This window comes from Mycteria americana, chromosome 3, assembly GCF_035582795.1.
Source record: "Mycteria americana isolate JAX WOST 10 ecotype Jacksonville Zoo and Gardens chromosome 3, USCA_MyAme_1.0, whole genome shotgun sequence".
NCBI classification, from domain to species: Eukaryota; Metazoa; Chordata; class Aves; order Ciconiiformes; family Ciconiidae; genus Mycteria; species Mycteria americana.
The window spans coordinates 108,865,451-108,880,579 of NC_134367.1; the positions used below are offsets into that span (position 1 = coordinate 108,865,451).

The 15,129-nt window shown below is 37.7% G+C and overlaps 1 protein-coding gene across 1 annotated transcript in view; it reads right to left on the reverse strand.

The window, feature by feature from the left end:
* The window catches only part of WDR26 (WD repeat domain 26), a 29,244-nt gene that overhangs the window by 1,117 nt on the left and 12,998 nt on the right, over positions 1 to 15,129 (reverse strand). Inside the window, exons 7-13 of the mRNA XM_075496501.1 lie at positions 12,301 to 12,439; positions 8,072 to 8,212; positions 6,561 to 6,680; positions 5,642 to 5,787; positions 5,036 to 5,114; positions 4,318 to 4,447; positions 1,344 to 1,529 (exon numbers count right to left, since the gene is read on the reverse strand). Of these exons, the coding sequence (XP_075352616.1) occupies positions 1,344 to 1,529; positions 4,318 to 4,447; positions 5,036 to 5,114; positions 5,642 to 5,787; positions 6,561 to 6,680; positions 8,072 to 8,212; positions 12,301 to 12,439 (941 nt within the window). The remainder of the gene's footprint in view (positions 1 to 1,343; positions 1,530 to 4,317; positions 4,448 to 5,035; positions 5,115 to 5,641; positions 5,788 to 6,560; positions 6,681 to 8,071; positions 8,213 to 12,300; positions 12,440 to 15,129) is intronic.

Below are 15,129 nucleotides of genomic sequence, written 5' to 3' on the forward strand. Positions count from 1 at the left end.
ATGGATCTTATACTGTAACTAAATCCCATGCTAAAAGTTACTTATTTTAGATATCATTATTCATATTAATTTAGAGATTAATTTAGCATGTTAGGTGTTGGTACGCAAAAAGCATCTCTTCCAAAAAGAAGTAACACTTTTGCATTCAAGTTCCAGGGGAGTGTGCTAATTACAAAGCTGTCTGTCATCCACTTAAGATGCCTAAGTTGTGAGGCATTATTCCATGCACCTACACCTCTTGTGGAAGCACTGCTGTGAGAAATCCATTTTCTAGTGTTTTTATTTTTATGGCATTTACTAGCTCATTTTCTGGAGGAACCAAGAAAGAGTAAGCAAACAGCTAATTGGAGAAAACAAAGAAAACCATGAGTAAAACCAACTGGAGAATAGGCTCTGAGTCCTTATGGGTGCATTCAAGGTGCCACAAACAGGAAATTGGCCAGCCTGGTCCACCTAGTCCAAGACCAGAAGCAGATGCGTCAGAAAGCACAGGAGCAGGGAGAGGAGGTAATTCTTCCTCCTACTATCCTTCCAACTTTCAGCCATTTTCACCTAAGGGGCATTCTGAACTAGAGATGTTTACTTATCTAGCAGCACTCAACAGCTTTCTCTTTGATTACTTTGTCCAGGTTCCCCTTGAACTTGTGTCCACACAAGGTGTGGACATCCATGGGGTCCTGTGGCAATGTGATATACCATATTTCATTTTAATGTCTACTGTAAATTTTTACCAGTGTTGAATGTGTAATGACAGAAGCCTCTAAACTGCAGAACAACCCCCTGGTGATCATCTCGTTAACAATTCTGGGGGAGGAGGTAGGAAGGGTTGGGAATAAGCGTGCATTTTGGCAGCAAAAAAAGTTGCATTGTGTCTCTCTCCTGGACACAGACAATTGCTCATGGTTAGGAAAGAATCAATTGCATACAGATTTTACTGTGGGAAACTTCACTCTCTCCAGACTTTGGAGATTCCTTTTGTAAGCATTGTAATACCATTATTCAATTTGCAGTGTGGTCAGAATGCATTATTAAAATTTTAATAACATTGTATGTTATTAAACCTCAAGCATTGGAGGCAAGATTTTTAAGAAGTCTACATAAATAAGGTAATATAATAATCCTGAGGTCTTAGTGACACCACAGTTTTCTATACGACCATGTCAGAAATTTGGGTATCATTTTGGAAATACCAGTTGTTTCCTTTTTATTCCACAAACATAAATAACTTGAGTTAAAAGTGTTTTTCTATCCTATTTATGGTATAGAAAATCCACCAGACCAGCTGCCTTCGATGTAAGCTTTTAGTGATTAGAGAACACACACACACACACTGGTTTTTTTACCTTCAATATCCTGGTTGTCTACGAAAGGCGCTGGTCCCCATATTCTAACAGTGCCATCATCAGAGGCGCTGGCCATCATGGATGGAATCTGCGGGTTCCAGCTCACACAATTAACAGTACGCGTGTGCCCTGTCAGCTCTGCAATTGGCAGCTCGCTACGCTTGTGCCAAATATATACTTTGTGATCTAAATAAAATATGCATTTAAAAAACATAATGAGAAACATTGTTCTGCACAGACTGATTTGTCATACCAAACAGCACTTCCACACAAGCACTCAGCAACTAAAAAACCCATTAATGTTGTAAAAACCCATGTCTAAAACCCATGTCTGTTGAACGTGCAATAGCACTAACACATTTTTTCTTCTAAAAGTGATTAAAAGAACATGGGTAAGACTCTTTCACCAAGAGGCACGTTCCCTTTTAACACTTACAAGTCTACTATGCTTGGTATTTGAAGAAAAACATTTGACTACAATGCAAATAAGCCAATACATGGCTAAAGAGAGAAACCAAGCTAATCCTAAAGATACAGAGTTGTAATCTTATTCAAAAGGAAGTCTTGCACGTTTTTTTTTTCCCCCTCAAACAATCATATTTACAGGTTACTACATGTGTTATAAAGCCATGAGTACTAGGCAGAATATTTACAACCACCACCTGTTGATGAGTACTAGGTAAGATCACAGCCGTATAGTTTATGAAATACATCTTGATACTAAAGACCTAAAACATGCCAGTGAAAGCACAAACAGAGCAAATTAGGGAGGGCAACAAAGCTTAATGTCTCGAACTGTGAGCTGTTACTGTCTTTGACAACAATTAATCCTTGTGTGGTATTTAAAGATATGAATGTGTACATATTAAAGTAGATGCAATAAACAACCCTACAGATCTTATTTTGTCATAGGAAGCTTTTAATTACTTCTAGCAACATGCTAGAGATAGAATAGTGACTGGTCAGACACTCCACTGCAATTTTTAAAGAAGTGTTACTGCTTTATAACCAACCATATTTAAGAATAAATGACTAACGGTGGTTTGTTTTGGGTTTTTTTTGTTTGTTTTTTTTTGTTTGTTTGTTTGTTTTTTCTTCCAACTGTAGACTAGCAGCCTTTAACAAGTCTGTGGGTTGACCTTTCTAGGAATGTCTTTGGAATATTCCAAAGAGAGCTATACAAACCGAACAAGTATGTATTACTAGTATTACACAAAAGCCTAGTATTTAGGTCTAGCATATCAAATGAAAGTATTTTAATCTAGCTGAAATGTTTTAAGTAAATGTCATTCTGAAGGCTTAGCAAGCAAACCAATCTTCCTCTATTCCTCCTCCCAACCCCTTACAAAACAAACTTGCTCTGACCTACCTGCTAGAATAGCATCATGGAACCATGTGATAACTCAATTGTCTTCTGCTGAATCAGCTCATTTGAGTACAACACCTTTATATATACTTGTATTGATATGAATGTTCTGGGTTTACATTCCACTTACGATTTCAAGAGACTACATATCCACGCTATTCAAACAACACAATTCACTCTCTGCTTAAACACTGGACACGCAAGCCTCTGCTGCCTGGGAGAATCAAAGCCTAAACACAAACCAGTATTTTGGTGCTTGTCAGAATGCCTGTATTTTGTTTTGGAAAAAAGAAGTTAGCTAGGTTAAGACAGCAGTCAATCTCCCTCTCAGAAAGAGACCTCCACTTTCTTCCTATTGATGCAAGTGTTAGAAAAAAGCCTACCTAGCTGACAACATACCTTAAGAGGTTATGACAATGGAATCAATCAATTTTTTTTTAAAAGGCTATGACAATGTGATCTGTTGTTTTTGTTTTGTTTGCTTGTTTAAGATACATAGACTTTCTCAGTAGCCACATTTGCAGCAACTCAGTGCAAAGAGGCAACAGCTTCAGACAGTCCAAATCTTAATAGGGTGCCATCAGTTTCAAGTACTGCTTGGTAGTTTTTAGACAATGAAGATAATAAATAATAAATAAGTGGGGGGGAGGGGGAGGACTGGTGCACTGCAGTATCTACACCTACACATGCAGATCAGTATGGCTCAACAAATCCTGAACTTCTGGGTACTCAGGTCCCCAAACCAAAAACCTTGTTCCGCCATGAAGAGGTTCACACTGGATTGGAGTTGCTGTCCTTCAGTCATTATATTCCACTAGGTCTGGTCACAGGGTGAAATTTGATTTTATTTTAGATATATTTGGTATTTTCCAGAAAAGGATAGTAGTAATGTCCTGGCCAACCTTACTTCCTAACAGCTGTGAGTTACACAGTACTAACAGTGATTGCTTACACATTCCAAGTGCAATTCTCAGCCCTGCATAGGCTTGAATCTTAAGTGACCTCCATGGGAGGTGATGGCACTACATCAGTGACAGAACTGAACCAATTCAACATATAAATCATTAACTAATTTCTATTATTGCCACAGACAGTTAAATAAAAACATACCACAAAGCCTTTGATCACCAAGGAACCCTACCAGACTATGTCAACAACTGCTTAATTTGAGACTACTCCTTCCGTAATTAAGTTGATGATTCTATTGAAATTAAAATAACCTCACCACACCTATATTTTCAACAGGCAAATGAAGCTGTTACTCCCCAGAAGTATTTGTGATTCTATACACCCAAGTATCATACCACAAAAAGAAAAAGCCTCAAGAACACCCCACCCACTTCTAATTAAAACTGTGCAGATGCTTTTGCTTTAGAGAAGCAACACAAAAGATTATTAATTCTTTCTACTACTACCATCCTCTCAAAAGATTCTTTCTGCTAGCACACAGTTATTTCTTGAAGCATGTCACCATCTCAGTGCTCCTCAGACTTATTTAATGAACCAGTTGCTTGCTTTTATAGATGACAGCTGCTAACAACATTATAAAAGTAAAGTATAGGAAGGATACAGTGTTCCAGTTCTCTGTACAAAAGGGAATGATGTTACCTTCGCTGCCACTCGCGATGAAATCTTCATTATGACCTCCAAAACACGAGTGAATTGTGTAAAATCCTTGTGTAACACCTTGATACTTTCTCACTAAAACTCTGTCTTGTAAGTCCCATAAGTGAACTCCCTGGGAATAACAAGTATAAATAATGTTATTTTATCATTAAACTTTCATTGCATTCTTTTGAAAGACTAAAAAAAAAAAAAAAAAATCAAACATGATGAAAGTACATTACTTCAGCCAACTTCAATACTGTTACTAGATCAAGAGAGTAAAGATATACCAAATTACTAGATTAAACTTCCAGTCTGTGGTCCCTTCCATTCTGAAAGCTCGTATTCTTACCCAAGGTTCCAAAAGTAGAAATAAATAAATAAAATCTAATTCTTACGCCCCCAAACATGTCAGCCTGCCACAATTCTTGACATACCTGGCTTCTCAATGCAATAGCCAGATATTAACATTTAATAGTACATATTTCATAGTATGAAAAACTCTTGACTATACATCAGTCAAAAAAAAGAAATCAGTCTCAAGAGTAAGACTGCCTTCTTGTCAGAGAATGCCATGCTATATTTATGACTATTAAGGCCTTCATATTACATGAAATACAACTGGTTAATATGAAACATTCCAATTTGCATCAAAATACTTTAAAAAGGTAGCAGCTGCAAGCAAATTTACTTGCATTTCCATTTACCATCACCAACTCACCTGAGTTGCTACATTTAACAAAGCTAAACGGCCATTTTTTGAAATAGTAAACGACATAATAGGGTGATCTTCTTGTACTCTGAAATGATAAGACACGTCAGTGTTAAGAGTGCACTTAACCAAACAATGATGCAATACCAAGACAAAAGGCATGTCCTGTCTCTATATTATCAGGCAGAGACAGTTCTGAATTTGAAATTAGGTATGTCTCCATGTCAGTACAAGCCAGGTCTGCAATAGTTTGCTTATACTTATGACAAATCCCAAGACCAAAAGGGACTTAAGACCTCAAATCCAGCTCCTAACTTCAAGGCAGGATCTACGAAAATATGCCAGGAATTGAGAAGACGACAACTCTTGATGACAGAAGTGTCAAAACATCCACAAGAAACCTACTCCAGTGCTTAAGAAGTTATTTCTAACACTTGATCTAATGCTTCTTGCTGCAACTGGAACTCACTAATTCTTGTCTCGTGTTATTCTCCTCTTCTTTTCATACTGAGAGCATTTTAATAACTTATTTCCCATCCTGTCCCACAAGCCCTCTCTCAATCTTCTTCTGACACTAAGAACCAGGAATTCAAAACCAAAGAAAGAGGTAGTTACATGTTCCTGTCTGTAAGATCCTCAAAGTTATAACCCCGAATTCGCTGGTGTGTGTCCGATGCTAGAACAGTTTTCCCATCACTCAAGCACCAAAGGCATTGTACTCTCACCCCTTCCCAGGAGTCAAGGAGATTACCATCTAAATCCTAATCAGAAGAAAAAAAAAATTAAAAAAAAGAATTGAACTGTTAGTCTCAGATTTCTGAAGAGTTGTGACACAAGTATCTTTTTCACCTTCTGTTCAGACAATTGCTACAGAAAGCAATCTTACCCTCTAAAAGAGAGGGCTTAATGAATTAGGACTTAGTTGTCTTAACCAAGGGCTTCTTCTGTAGGTATCTGTCCTGGAGAGCTGAGAATCCCTTTTGTCACTTATTTTCTCATGCGTGATGTGCAATCTACATCACGTCACTGAGCTCACCTTTGCAGTGAGTGAGGTTTGCATACTGCACTATTATTCTGGGCACCAATTCAGATGACAAATAATCAAGGGTAGGGCGAGACTGTGGACCACCACCCGAAATCAATACTAGTCAAGTAATGAGGGTTTCAAATTTCTGTTTACACTAAGCAAAGACAGCCTGCAAAAACTAAGACAGACAGTCAAAATTCTGTGGAATAAACAACATTTGTGGACAAAGGCACTACTTTTTATTAGTGTATTTTCCAGAGCAGCTAAGAAAAAAATTCCCAGCCCACAAATCCTCCTCTAGGCAGACAAAAGATGCTTGAACCCTCCTAACTGCTACATACAAAAGTGCTGCTGAAATACTAGCATTGAAGTATTGCTTCTTTGAATTACAAAGGATCAGAAGTTTTAGTGTACACACACACGGAAAAAACATGAACCTCAGATTTGACCATGACAAAACTTTCATTTCTTGTTTTGTTTTCAATGGGACAGATGCAGAGAACTTACACACTGATAGAACTGTCCACGCTGACCTCCCGTTACAAAACGCTTCCCATCAGGATTCCAGGCCACACTTGTTAAACTGTCTTCATGAGATTGGCTCATTTTTGTCCTCAGCTCCCCAGTCTGGAAAATAAACAAAGGCAGCAAGGCCTTATACCAGAACCCTTTCCCGAAAGGACATCAATAATTTTCTGACATGCATAGTGTTTGGAAGCACATATATTTCAACACGTTTATTAAAAAGCAACACAAACCTATGAATAATGCAATGAAAAGGCAGAACTACTTCAGCATCTCCAGTGACCCTGGCCTTGATTTGGGACAATTTCTTTTGTCCCTCAGATCAAGAAAGATGGACTAGTTAGTGTGTCAGACAACTGGAAGATTATGAGTAAAGAGAGGAATTAAAAGAAGTTGGAAGAACACCTAAGAGAGAGAGAAGCAATATGAAATGAAAAAACACCCAAACATGGAAAGCAAGGAGGCAGGAGGAGACTAAAAGAAAACAGAGGTAACAAAATACATTTCAGTAAAACGTTGGGAGTATCAGAGTATTTAGAACATTTTCCTCCCTGAGCTGGAGCTCTCCATGCCAAAATTATCTTTCATCCCTAGTTTATAATGCTACTGTTTCACAAGACAGAGTGCCAATGAGTGGCTTACCATTGTCAAAACAGCAAGGGCTTCTCTCTATTCCCTTGTGCCAGCTCTAGTGCTCTTCACTGAGCCAATTTAGTCAATTAAACAGAAGAAAAGTATTCCAAGGGTGAAAAAAGGGAACATTTTTGTTTTAGGAAACTAAATTAGTTCAGAGTCTAAGGCAGCACAAGGAAGACTATACAGGCTGCAACTGAGGCAGGGGAAGCTGTTATATCAACTCAAGTGCCCATAAAAAAAAAAAAGTCAACAGCAGAAAAGGATTTTCAAACTCATGGAGGAAATGACAAAATGCCCTAGTGTCTGACTGAAAGATGAAGTTCTGAAATCATAAATTTAAGCCTCTGTGGATCTTCCACTAACATCACTGGGAGGGTTACACAAAGTAAAAATAGCTTGTATCTTTTACTTTTGCTACTTGTTAAAACCTTCAACGAGCAATTGCTCCCCTTAGATGGCAATTCTGCCCTCTGTTTCTCTTGATTAATTTACTGTTCTTCTCTTCAGTAGCTCTCTAAGGTCCTATGGAGTTATGCCATCCCTTCTCAGAAATGACCAGTAACCAGATACACTAGAGTTGCTGCGCAGTCCCAGGCACTTAAGACTTGAACTCTAAGTTCAGTTCTATACAAACCGAGTACAGAATTTGTAGGCTACCATAGTCATTTTTTCAAGGGGGGGGGGGGGGGGGGGGGGGGGGGGGGGCAGGACAGGGAGATCAGTGTCTCTTCTTTACACTCACACTTTTGCACAGGTTTGTAGAAACGACTTCCTTCATGCTTAACATATTTAGATACTGAAACAAAAGCAGTAGGCTGACCGCAAAGTTTTATTTTTTACTCTTAGTCACCACTTACTTGTACATTCCAGAGCCAAAGCTCAGAACAATCATCTGGGCCACAGGCAACAAGATAGTTGTCATCTGGACTCCAAGCAATATAAGAGACACCATACGCGTGACCTTCTAACGTCTTAAGTAGTTTTAGCTGGTGAGTGTCCTGAAACAAGAGAGATTCTGTTGAGACAATGCAAATGAACTCCTACTAGATTTCACATATACAGTGTGTCCAAGTAAAGCATGGCAAGTTTGCTTTATGCAACTTGGCACCTGCATTTTACAAGACATATGAATAGGTTCTTACTGGAAAAGCAGTTGCTATTTTACAGAGTAGGACCATAAAATGAAAGCTTCAAAGTTTCAGTGTGCAAAACAAGAACACTTGCAGGTATTTTTGTTCTAATCTTCCATGATTCTGAATGTGGAACTCACAAAATACTGTTGCATACAGAGTTGTACATTATGTTACACTTGCTTTAGTATAGAAGATTTCTGAAGTGTCAAGTCTCTCTGCATCTACTGGAATACAAAAGTACCATTATCCATATTTTAGAGAATTAAGTTACTTTCTTAAAAGTAAAGACATGCTGGAAGCCTGTTACGGTTAAACAGAGAACCAAACCCTTCACATATGCTGAAAAGGGAAAACCTCAAGTGTTAATGTTTTTATAAACTTGAGTGTATCTCCCATGTGCTGCTCAAGACAGAAGTTTTACAGAAAGATATTTTTAAAAGCTTCCTTGAGAGGTGTTCTTATTTCAGAAGTGTTGCCTACAGCAAGCTGTTGCATCTTTTCTGCCAGATTAGTAAATGAAGCATACTTCGCTCAGAGTACCTTGTATCACCTTTATGCTACAACTGTTCTACTGCTGCCTTGTCAGAAGAACTTGACTTTCAAGCAGCTTATCAAAATAAACAGTACAGCTAGATACTGTGAAACAACCATGCACTGGCTTCCTAAATACAGAAACATGCTTCAATACAGTATTAGCACTGACTCTTGACAACAACATGCATATACAGAAAGTAGAACTGAGCTTGTTAAACTGTTGACAATAATTTTTGTGAAACCTCTTGGAAAAAGGCAAGTGGATTTTCCTTCCTCCCCTCCCCCTTTTTTTCCTGCATGGGGGATGTTTATACCTCCTACTTCCCTTCAAAAAGAGTCACTCGTTTGAAAATCTAGCTTGATTTCTCAAATTGTCCCTTCTCTTTCTTTTGTTTTAGTATTAATTAGCAGAGCACCTCAATTCTAAAGAGAAAGAACATGGTGAACAGAGTGACATGAAGGACTGTTTCCTGGGATCAGCTGCGAGGGATTTGGTAACTCTCAGCCAGCCTGTAGCTTTGATGGTTCTGCTGGCTAGAAAAACTAAATTCCTTAAAAGAAAGTGGGCTAAGAATAATCTTCAAAGCACAGAGAAAGAGGAGCAAACGAATGGACCTTCTCAAGGCCCCTTTTCCATTCTAATTACCATTCCTGGTCTGCCTTAGACACTGCTGTGTCTGTAGCTGAAATGATCTGCAAGGAAACTGAGTCATGTCTGACATCATCTCACATCCTGGAGCTTGCCTGCAACTAATGTATTTCTTTTTACATCAGGATTAAAGTAGCCTGTCACTTCTGCATCACATTTGAGACTCATGAGGAACAAGATACACAGGATAATCCTCTTCTAATGATAGGACTTTGTGGCTGTTACTATCCCTCATGCTGCTCTCATACTTCTCTTCAAGTACAGCAACATTTCTATACCATGTTTTGTTCTAAAACAGCAGTCAATGGTATTTCAGGAAAACATCCCAAATTTAGTCAGTCTGCTTCCCAGCCCCCACCAAAAGAAATCTCAGCACTTCCATCCCTTACATATAGCTTCCCAGATTTTTGTTACATAGAAGAAACAACTATTCAGGTATCAACTTAAGCCTGCAGTAGTTGAGCTCCTTGGCTGAAAAGCCAAAAACCTGTCAACAGTTTCTTTAGAAAGTGCAGAAAAAAAGAAGGCTTCTGTAAGGAACAAGTTAAAGGAGAGCTCTATCAAAGAAGATGCATGCCAGACAAGGTGATGCGCCTACTGTGCTTATCCTTTGTGCTCTAGAGATTCTGCCACACTTAGTAATGGTCAAATAATGCATTCCACACACAAACCTAGTTCACTCAAGAAATTATTTAATGCTGCTGAGTCTGCATAAGATCTTTGAAATGAGTAAGTGAAAATGAAAACAGAAGCATGGGTTAAGACAGCTTACACATGTAGCTGGGTCTCAGAAAAGAAATAAGAAATTCATGGTATGAAATTAAGAAAACACACAGAAGCCGTGTCATTACACTTCAAGAGGAATGATGAAGAAAAGAAAGGGAGAAATGAAGAATTCTCACACACAAGGTGTGTGTGGAAAAAGAATACTGTTCATTTAAAACAGCGTTCTCCCATTACTTGCCCAGACAGAGTTGGACAGATGTTTCCCTGTAGTTTGTATATACAGATTAGAATAATTCTAAATATGTGAAGCCTTGAAAACCTGATTAAATGTATGGTTCAAAAGACATTGTCAACTGATGTGAGAAGCATGCTCTGGCAAATATGAAAGTGAACCATTTGAGTTGTAGCTTAATGTTATTTAGGCATCCACCTCTTTGAAAGGGTTTCAAAAAAATTTTTTTAAGTACTCAAATACAGAAGATAAAACTCTACTAAGCTGCTTTCCCACTAATTAGACATTTTGTTCCTTTAGCAACCCTTGGCCAAAAGGGTTAGTCTACAACACTCACAAAACATTTATTTGGTTTGATTAACTAGATATTAGCTAACAATTCACTATAAAATGTGCTAATCAAGATGTTGGGTATTAAAAACCATCAATATAAAAGGAAGATGTGCCTCTACAATCAAGTGACAAGTCAACAGCAAAAACATTTGACCCTTAATTTACTTAGAATTACTGTTTGTTAAAAAACAACAGCAAAAAGATACAGATAATTTCCTAAATAAATAACAGAAGTCAGCTTATGCTGCTATGCATCTCTTGGCCCAGAGCACACTGGCTCCAGTAACAAATAAACCACAACGGTTCTATGTCTGAAAAATCCATAGCACTTACTGGTAGTTCAGCAGCTATATAATAACTATGCACATGGAACAGGGTTTTAAGTTCTCTCATCTTCTTAATAGCAAAAAGGATTCAAATTATATGGCTTCCTAACCTGTAGTGCAGAAAAGGACTAAGTTCAGCACTCAAATCCTATTGAAAGCCAGTATGGAACTGCAAAATCCTTTCATCTTCCACTTAACACACCAGTTTGCAGTTGTGTGGTTAAGCTGTAAGAACCTTATGTCTGATAGTGTTTTATAAGCATTAAAAACTTCAAATATTGTGTGCATATATTCAAGTTTATTCAGTTTTCAATTGCTATATATACAGACATACTTTCCTATCACTTCTACAAGTCAATTAAAACAGTCTTGGATTCACCGCTCAATCTTTTTATTTATTACATAAGAATAGATATGGGTAGGAAAGATAAATCTTGTAGCTGTAGGATATTTCATATAAAAGAAACAGTGTCACATATTAGTACCAAAACCTAAAACCGCAGTCTGTAAGAAAATGGATGGGTATACTTCCATGTGTCAGTGGATTCTGACAAGCATTTAAATCTTCATCTCAACTCAAGGCAAATCTTACAACAGCAACTAGCACAAAGTGGTATACTGACACAACTTCAGTTTAGCACATACCATTTTATTACTCAGAAATAAAGTAATAAATGGTGAAATGGAGAGAGTATTTAAATCCAAGCATACTAGTAGTAACAAGATAACAGAAAGGGGTTAGTCACACATGTAGATCAGAAGCACTCTTACTAGAGTGATTTAGAAGAAAGGTTCCTCACTGTTATGCTCCCTCCACTCTCACCCAATGCTTCTCAAGGCCTTCAAGCTGAGAAGCTCCCCTGGAGGGCACAAGCAGGCTCTACCCCATGGTACTGGTTAGGGGCACAAAGTTCCTGCCCCAAAGCAGCCAACAGTTCAAGCCTTACACTCAGGCATCAGGTTTTCAAGTGTCCTCCTTCACTGACTTACACTGACCGTGATCTTCAGTCTTTTACAACCCAGAGAAATACCCTAGTCAGCGGGCTACAGTACACCTTAGCCTGTCCTACAAAAACCAAACCATCCTAGCAAGAGAAAGTGGAGAGGGAAGGGAAAGACAAGTCATACACATTTTAACACGTTGCACACTTACTGGATCAACCTGCCATATAATAACAGTTGTGTCCTTAGATCCTGTTGCTAGTTTAGTGCCGTCATTGGAGAATTTACAGAACCACACTTCATTACAGTGCTCCGTTAGTATCTGCTGTGTATAGCATGGGAACTGTTTCCTGGAAAAAGAAAGGGAGGTATTTGCAGAGTAATAAGAAAGCAGTAAGAGATATTTTTTAAATTGAGCTAGTAAAAACTAAAACAAAAACTTATTTATATGCAAGACCAGATAACTTAGAAAATTTGTCTATTAACAGCTGCTTCAAATAAGCACAGAATGAAGTGTCTTATTTGGTAAAAAGCTCACACCACCAAGTGATCATAACTAATTGTAAGAACTTAGAACTATTCTTATTCCACTCACATAATTTGTTATGCTTTTATATAACTGGGAATAAAACTGATCTCATTAGGAGTGTAACAGCTTATTACTATACAGTTCTATGATGTATAGAAAAATACTGGAGTCCAAACCTCTTTGAAGCCTACATGCAATGTTTTATTTACATGTGAGGTTTTTGTAGGTATATCTTGCCAAATCTTTAGAAGTGATTTTTACATAAAAGTGAGTAAAAGCATAGTCCTGTTTCTTTTTCTTGAATGTGACCTTGCAATGTTAGGTGCTTCTTTGCCTTCATTTTGTGCCATTTTTCACTTTCTTTGCAGAGTACTACATACAACAGCTAAGTGTAACTAACATGATACTATTATGAGCTTTCAACTTAAACCCTTTTCCCTCAAAAAATCTATGTCATTTTGTAGAACATTAAGTGTTTATCAAACAAAATTTTATATTATAAACTACTGAAGGAGAAGAGTCAAACATTTCTCGAGCTAATATTTAATCTTCTAGTTACACACTGAGGAAAAGCTAACAGTCGAACTGTTAAGTTAGGTAAGAACTGGAGACAAGTTTCATTGTTCAGATGCACTAAAAAGCAGTCTCTAACCACGGACATTTTTTCTTGAACTGCAGGGATCCTGAAGTGGTTTAGTCTTATGCTGAGTTTTTATGGTGCTCGGTACAACAGGGCAACACAACTCTAACAGGACACAATGGTACTAATGTAACAATGACAGTCTCTGTGAATGTACAGTTGTACTTATCACTAGAGATAAACTGGCCTAAAAAAACCTACAGATGCTATTTCCTTTAAATTTGTGTTTAAAAATACAGTTTGGTGGTAGCCAGGCTGACAGACACCTGAAAAACTACTTCTTACCAGAAGCTAGAAAAAGTTCTGCTTAATACAGTGTCTATATCCTCTCAATCTTTTTTTTTTTTTTTTACTAGAAGATGCTTCCTAGTCCGTGCTCAAAGACTATCGAGCAGCACTAAACAACCATACATCTCTCGTTTCCTGTCTTACAGTAGAGGAGGATAAACAAAATGTACACGCACAAATCTGTAGCTGGCTTCCTTGGGTATGTCTACTTACTCATTTATAGAGAAACACAAGTCTGTTCTGCTCCTGCTTTAAGCTGACCAGGAGCTGTCTAGTTGCCACTGGAACAACACTGAGCCCAAGGTAAAAAGCCCCACCCATGAAAGAAGACTTTGTTTTCCTTGAAGTCTAGAGGGAGGTAGGCAAGCCCTTACACAGATATGTGAACCTACAGGAAGAGTATTTCATTATTATTTAGCCATATTGTAATAAATTAATGTTTTTCCTCAGAGCAGCAATTTGCTCTAGAAGGTGAAAGAGTCTTTATCCATAACTCATACAAAGTACAAGGGGCACACTGTGTCCCAGGAAAGCCTTTTCAGCATATTTCATTAAAAAAATACTCTATAGAACAACAGCTCTTGTATTTTAAAGCTTAAGAAAAGCAGCCAATGTTTTGTAGACATGAAAAGCAAGCATATAATGCTGGAGTACACAATTTTCATAGTAAGGTAGCCTTTAGGTTCCTAAAAAGGGTAACAGGCACAGTTGACGCAGCTGCTGTAGATACATCCCAATGCTGAACTATGCTATTCACAATCCAGTCAGATCAGAGTGCTCTCACAAAAAGTTCTCCTAACTAATGAAACCTACAATCCAGGAAGTTTGACTTCACAGATAGCAAAGCATATATTAAATAACCCTTCTGCAGACAGAAATAGCAGCAGTCTTGAAACAAGAAACCAAAAGCAGTTGTCTAACAATTTCTGGTTTTGGTAATTAGATATTATTGTAGCTCAAAGGTTTTGGTTTTGTTTTTTTTTTCCTTCTTTTTTTGAAGTGTTTCATTACAAATTGTTCTGTTCAGCACAACACACTTGAATCACATTGTTCACATACTGAAATAAAGTATCTAATAAAGTTATCTGTTGTTGTATTTACAGAAGTTCAAAATTCTAAATAAAACACCAAACACGTACTTTTTTATTCCCTGTACATACAACAGAAGATGTATTCCTCAGCTTCCACAATGGTTCTTTTTAAAAAAAGCTACATTAAACTAGTACCTAGAAAGCAGCAGCATTCACCTCTCATCTGGGCTTCACTGTTTGTTTGTAAACTCAGACTAAAGTTTATTTACATGAAAGCAAGATAAAAGAATTCCAGGGGGGACAGGGGACAAACAAAACACTCAACTAGGCTGAAGGCTCTCAAAACCAAAAACAACCACCCCCAAGAGCATTAATTCTCTATTATCAAAACCTCAGGCACAGTAAGATGAAATCCCTCACCTTCACTCCCAGCAGTTTCTCCCTCTTATCTCCCACTCTTATGAAGTGATTAAGTTTTAGTTAAACATTTTACCTATTAGTGCAATTCAAGCATGCTTGATCAAAATATTGCCAGAAGTCCGAAACAGATTA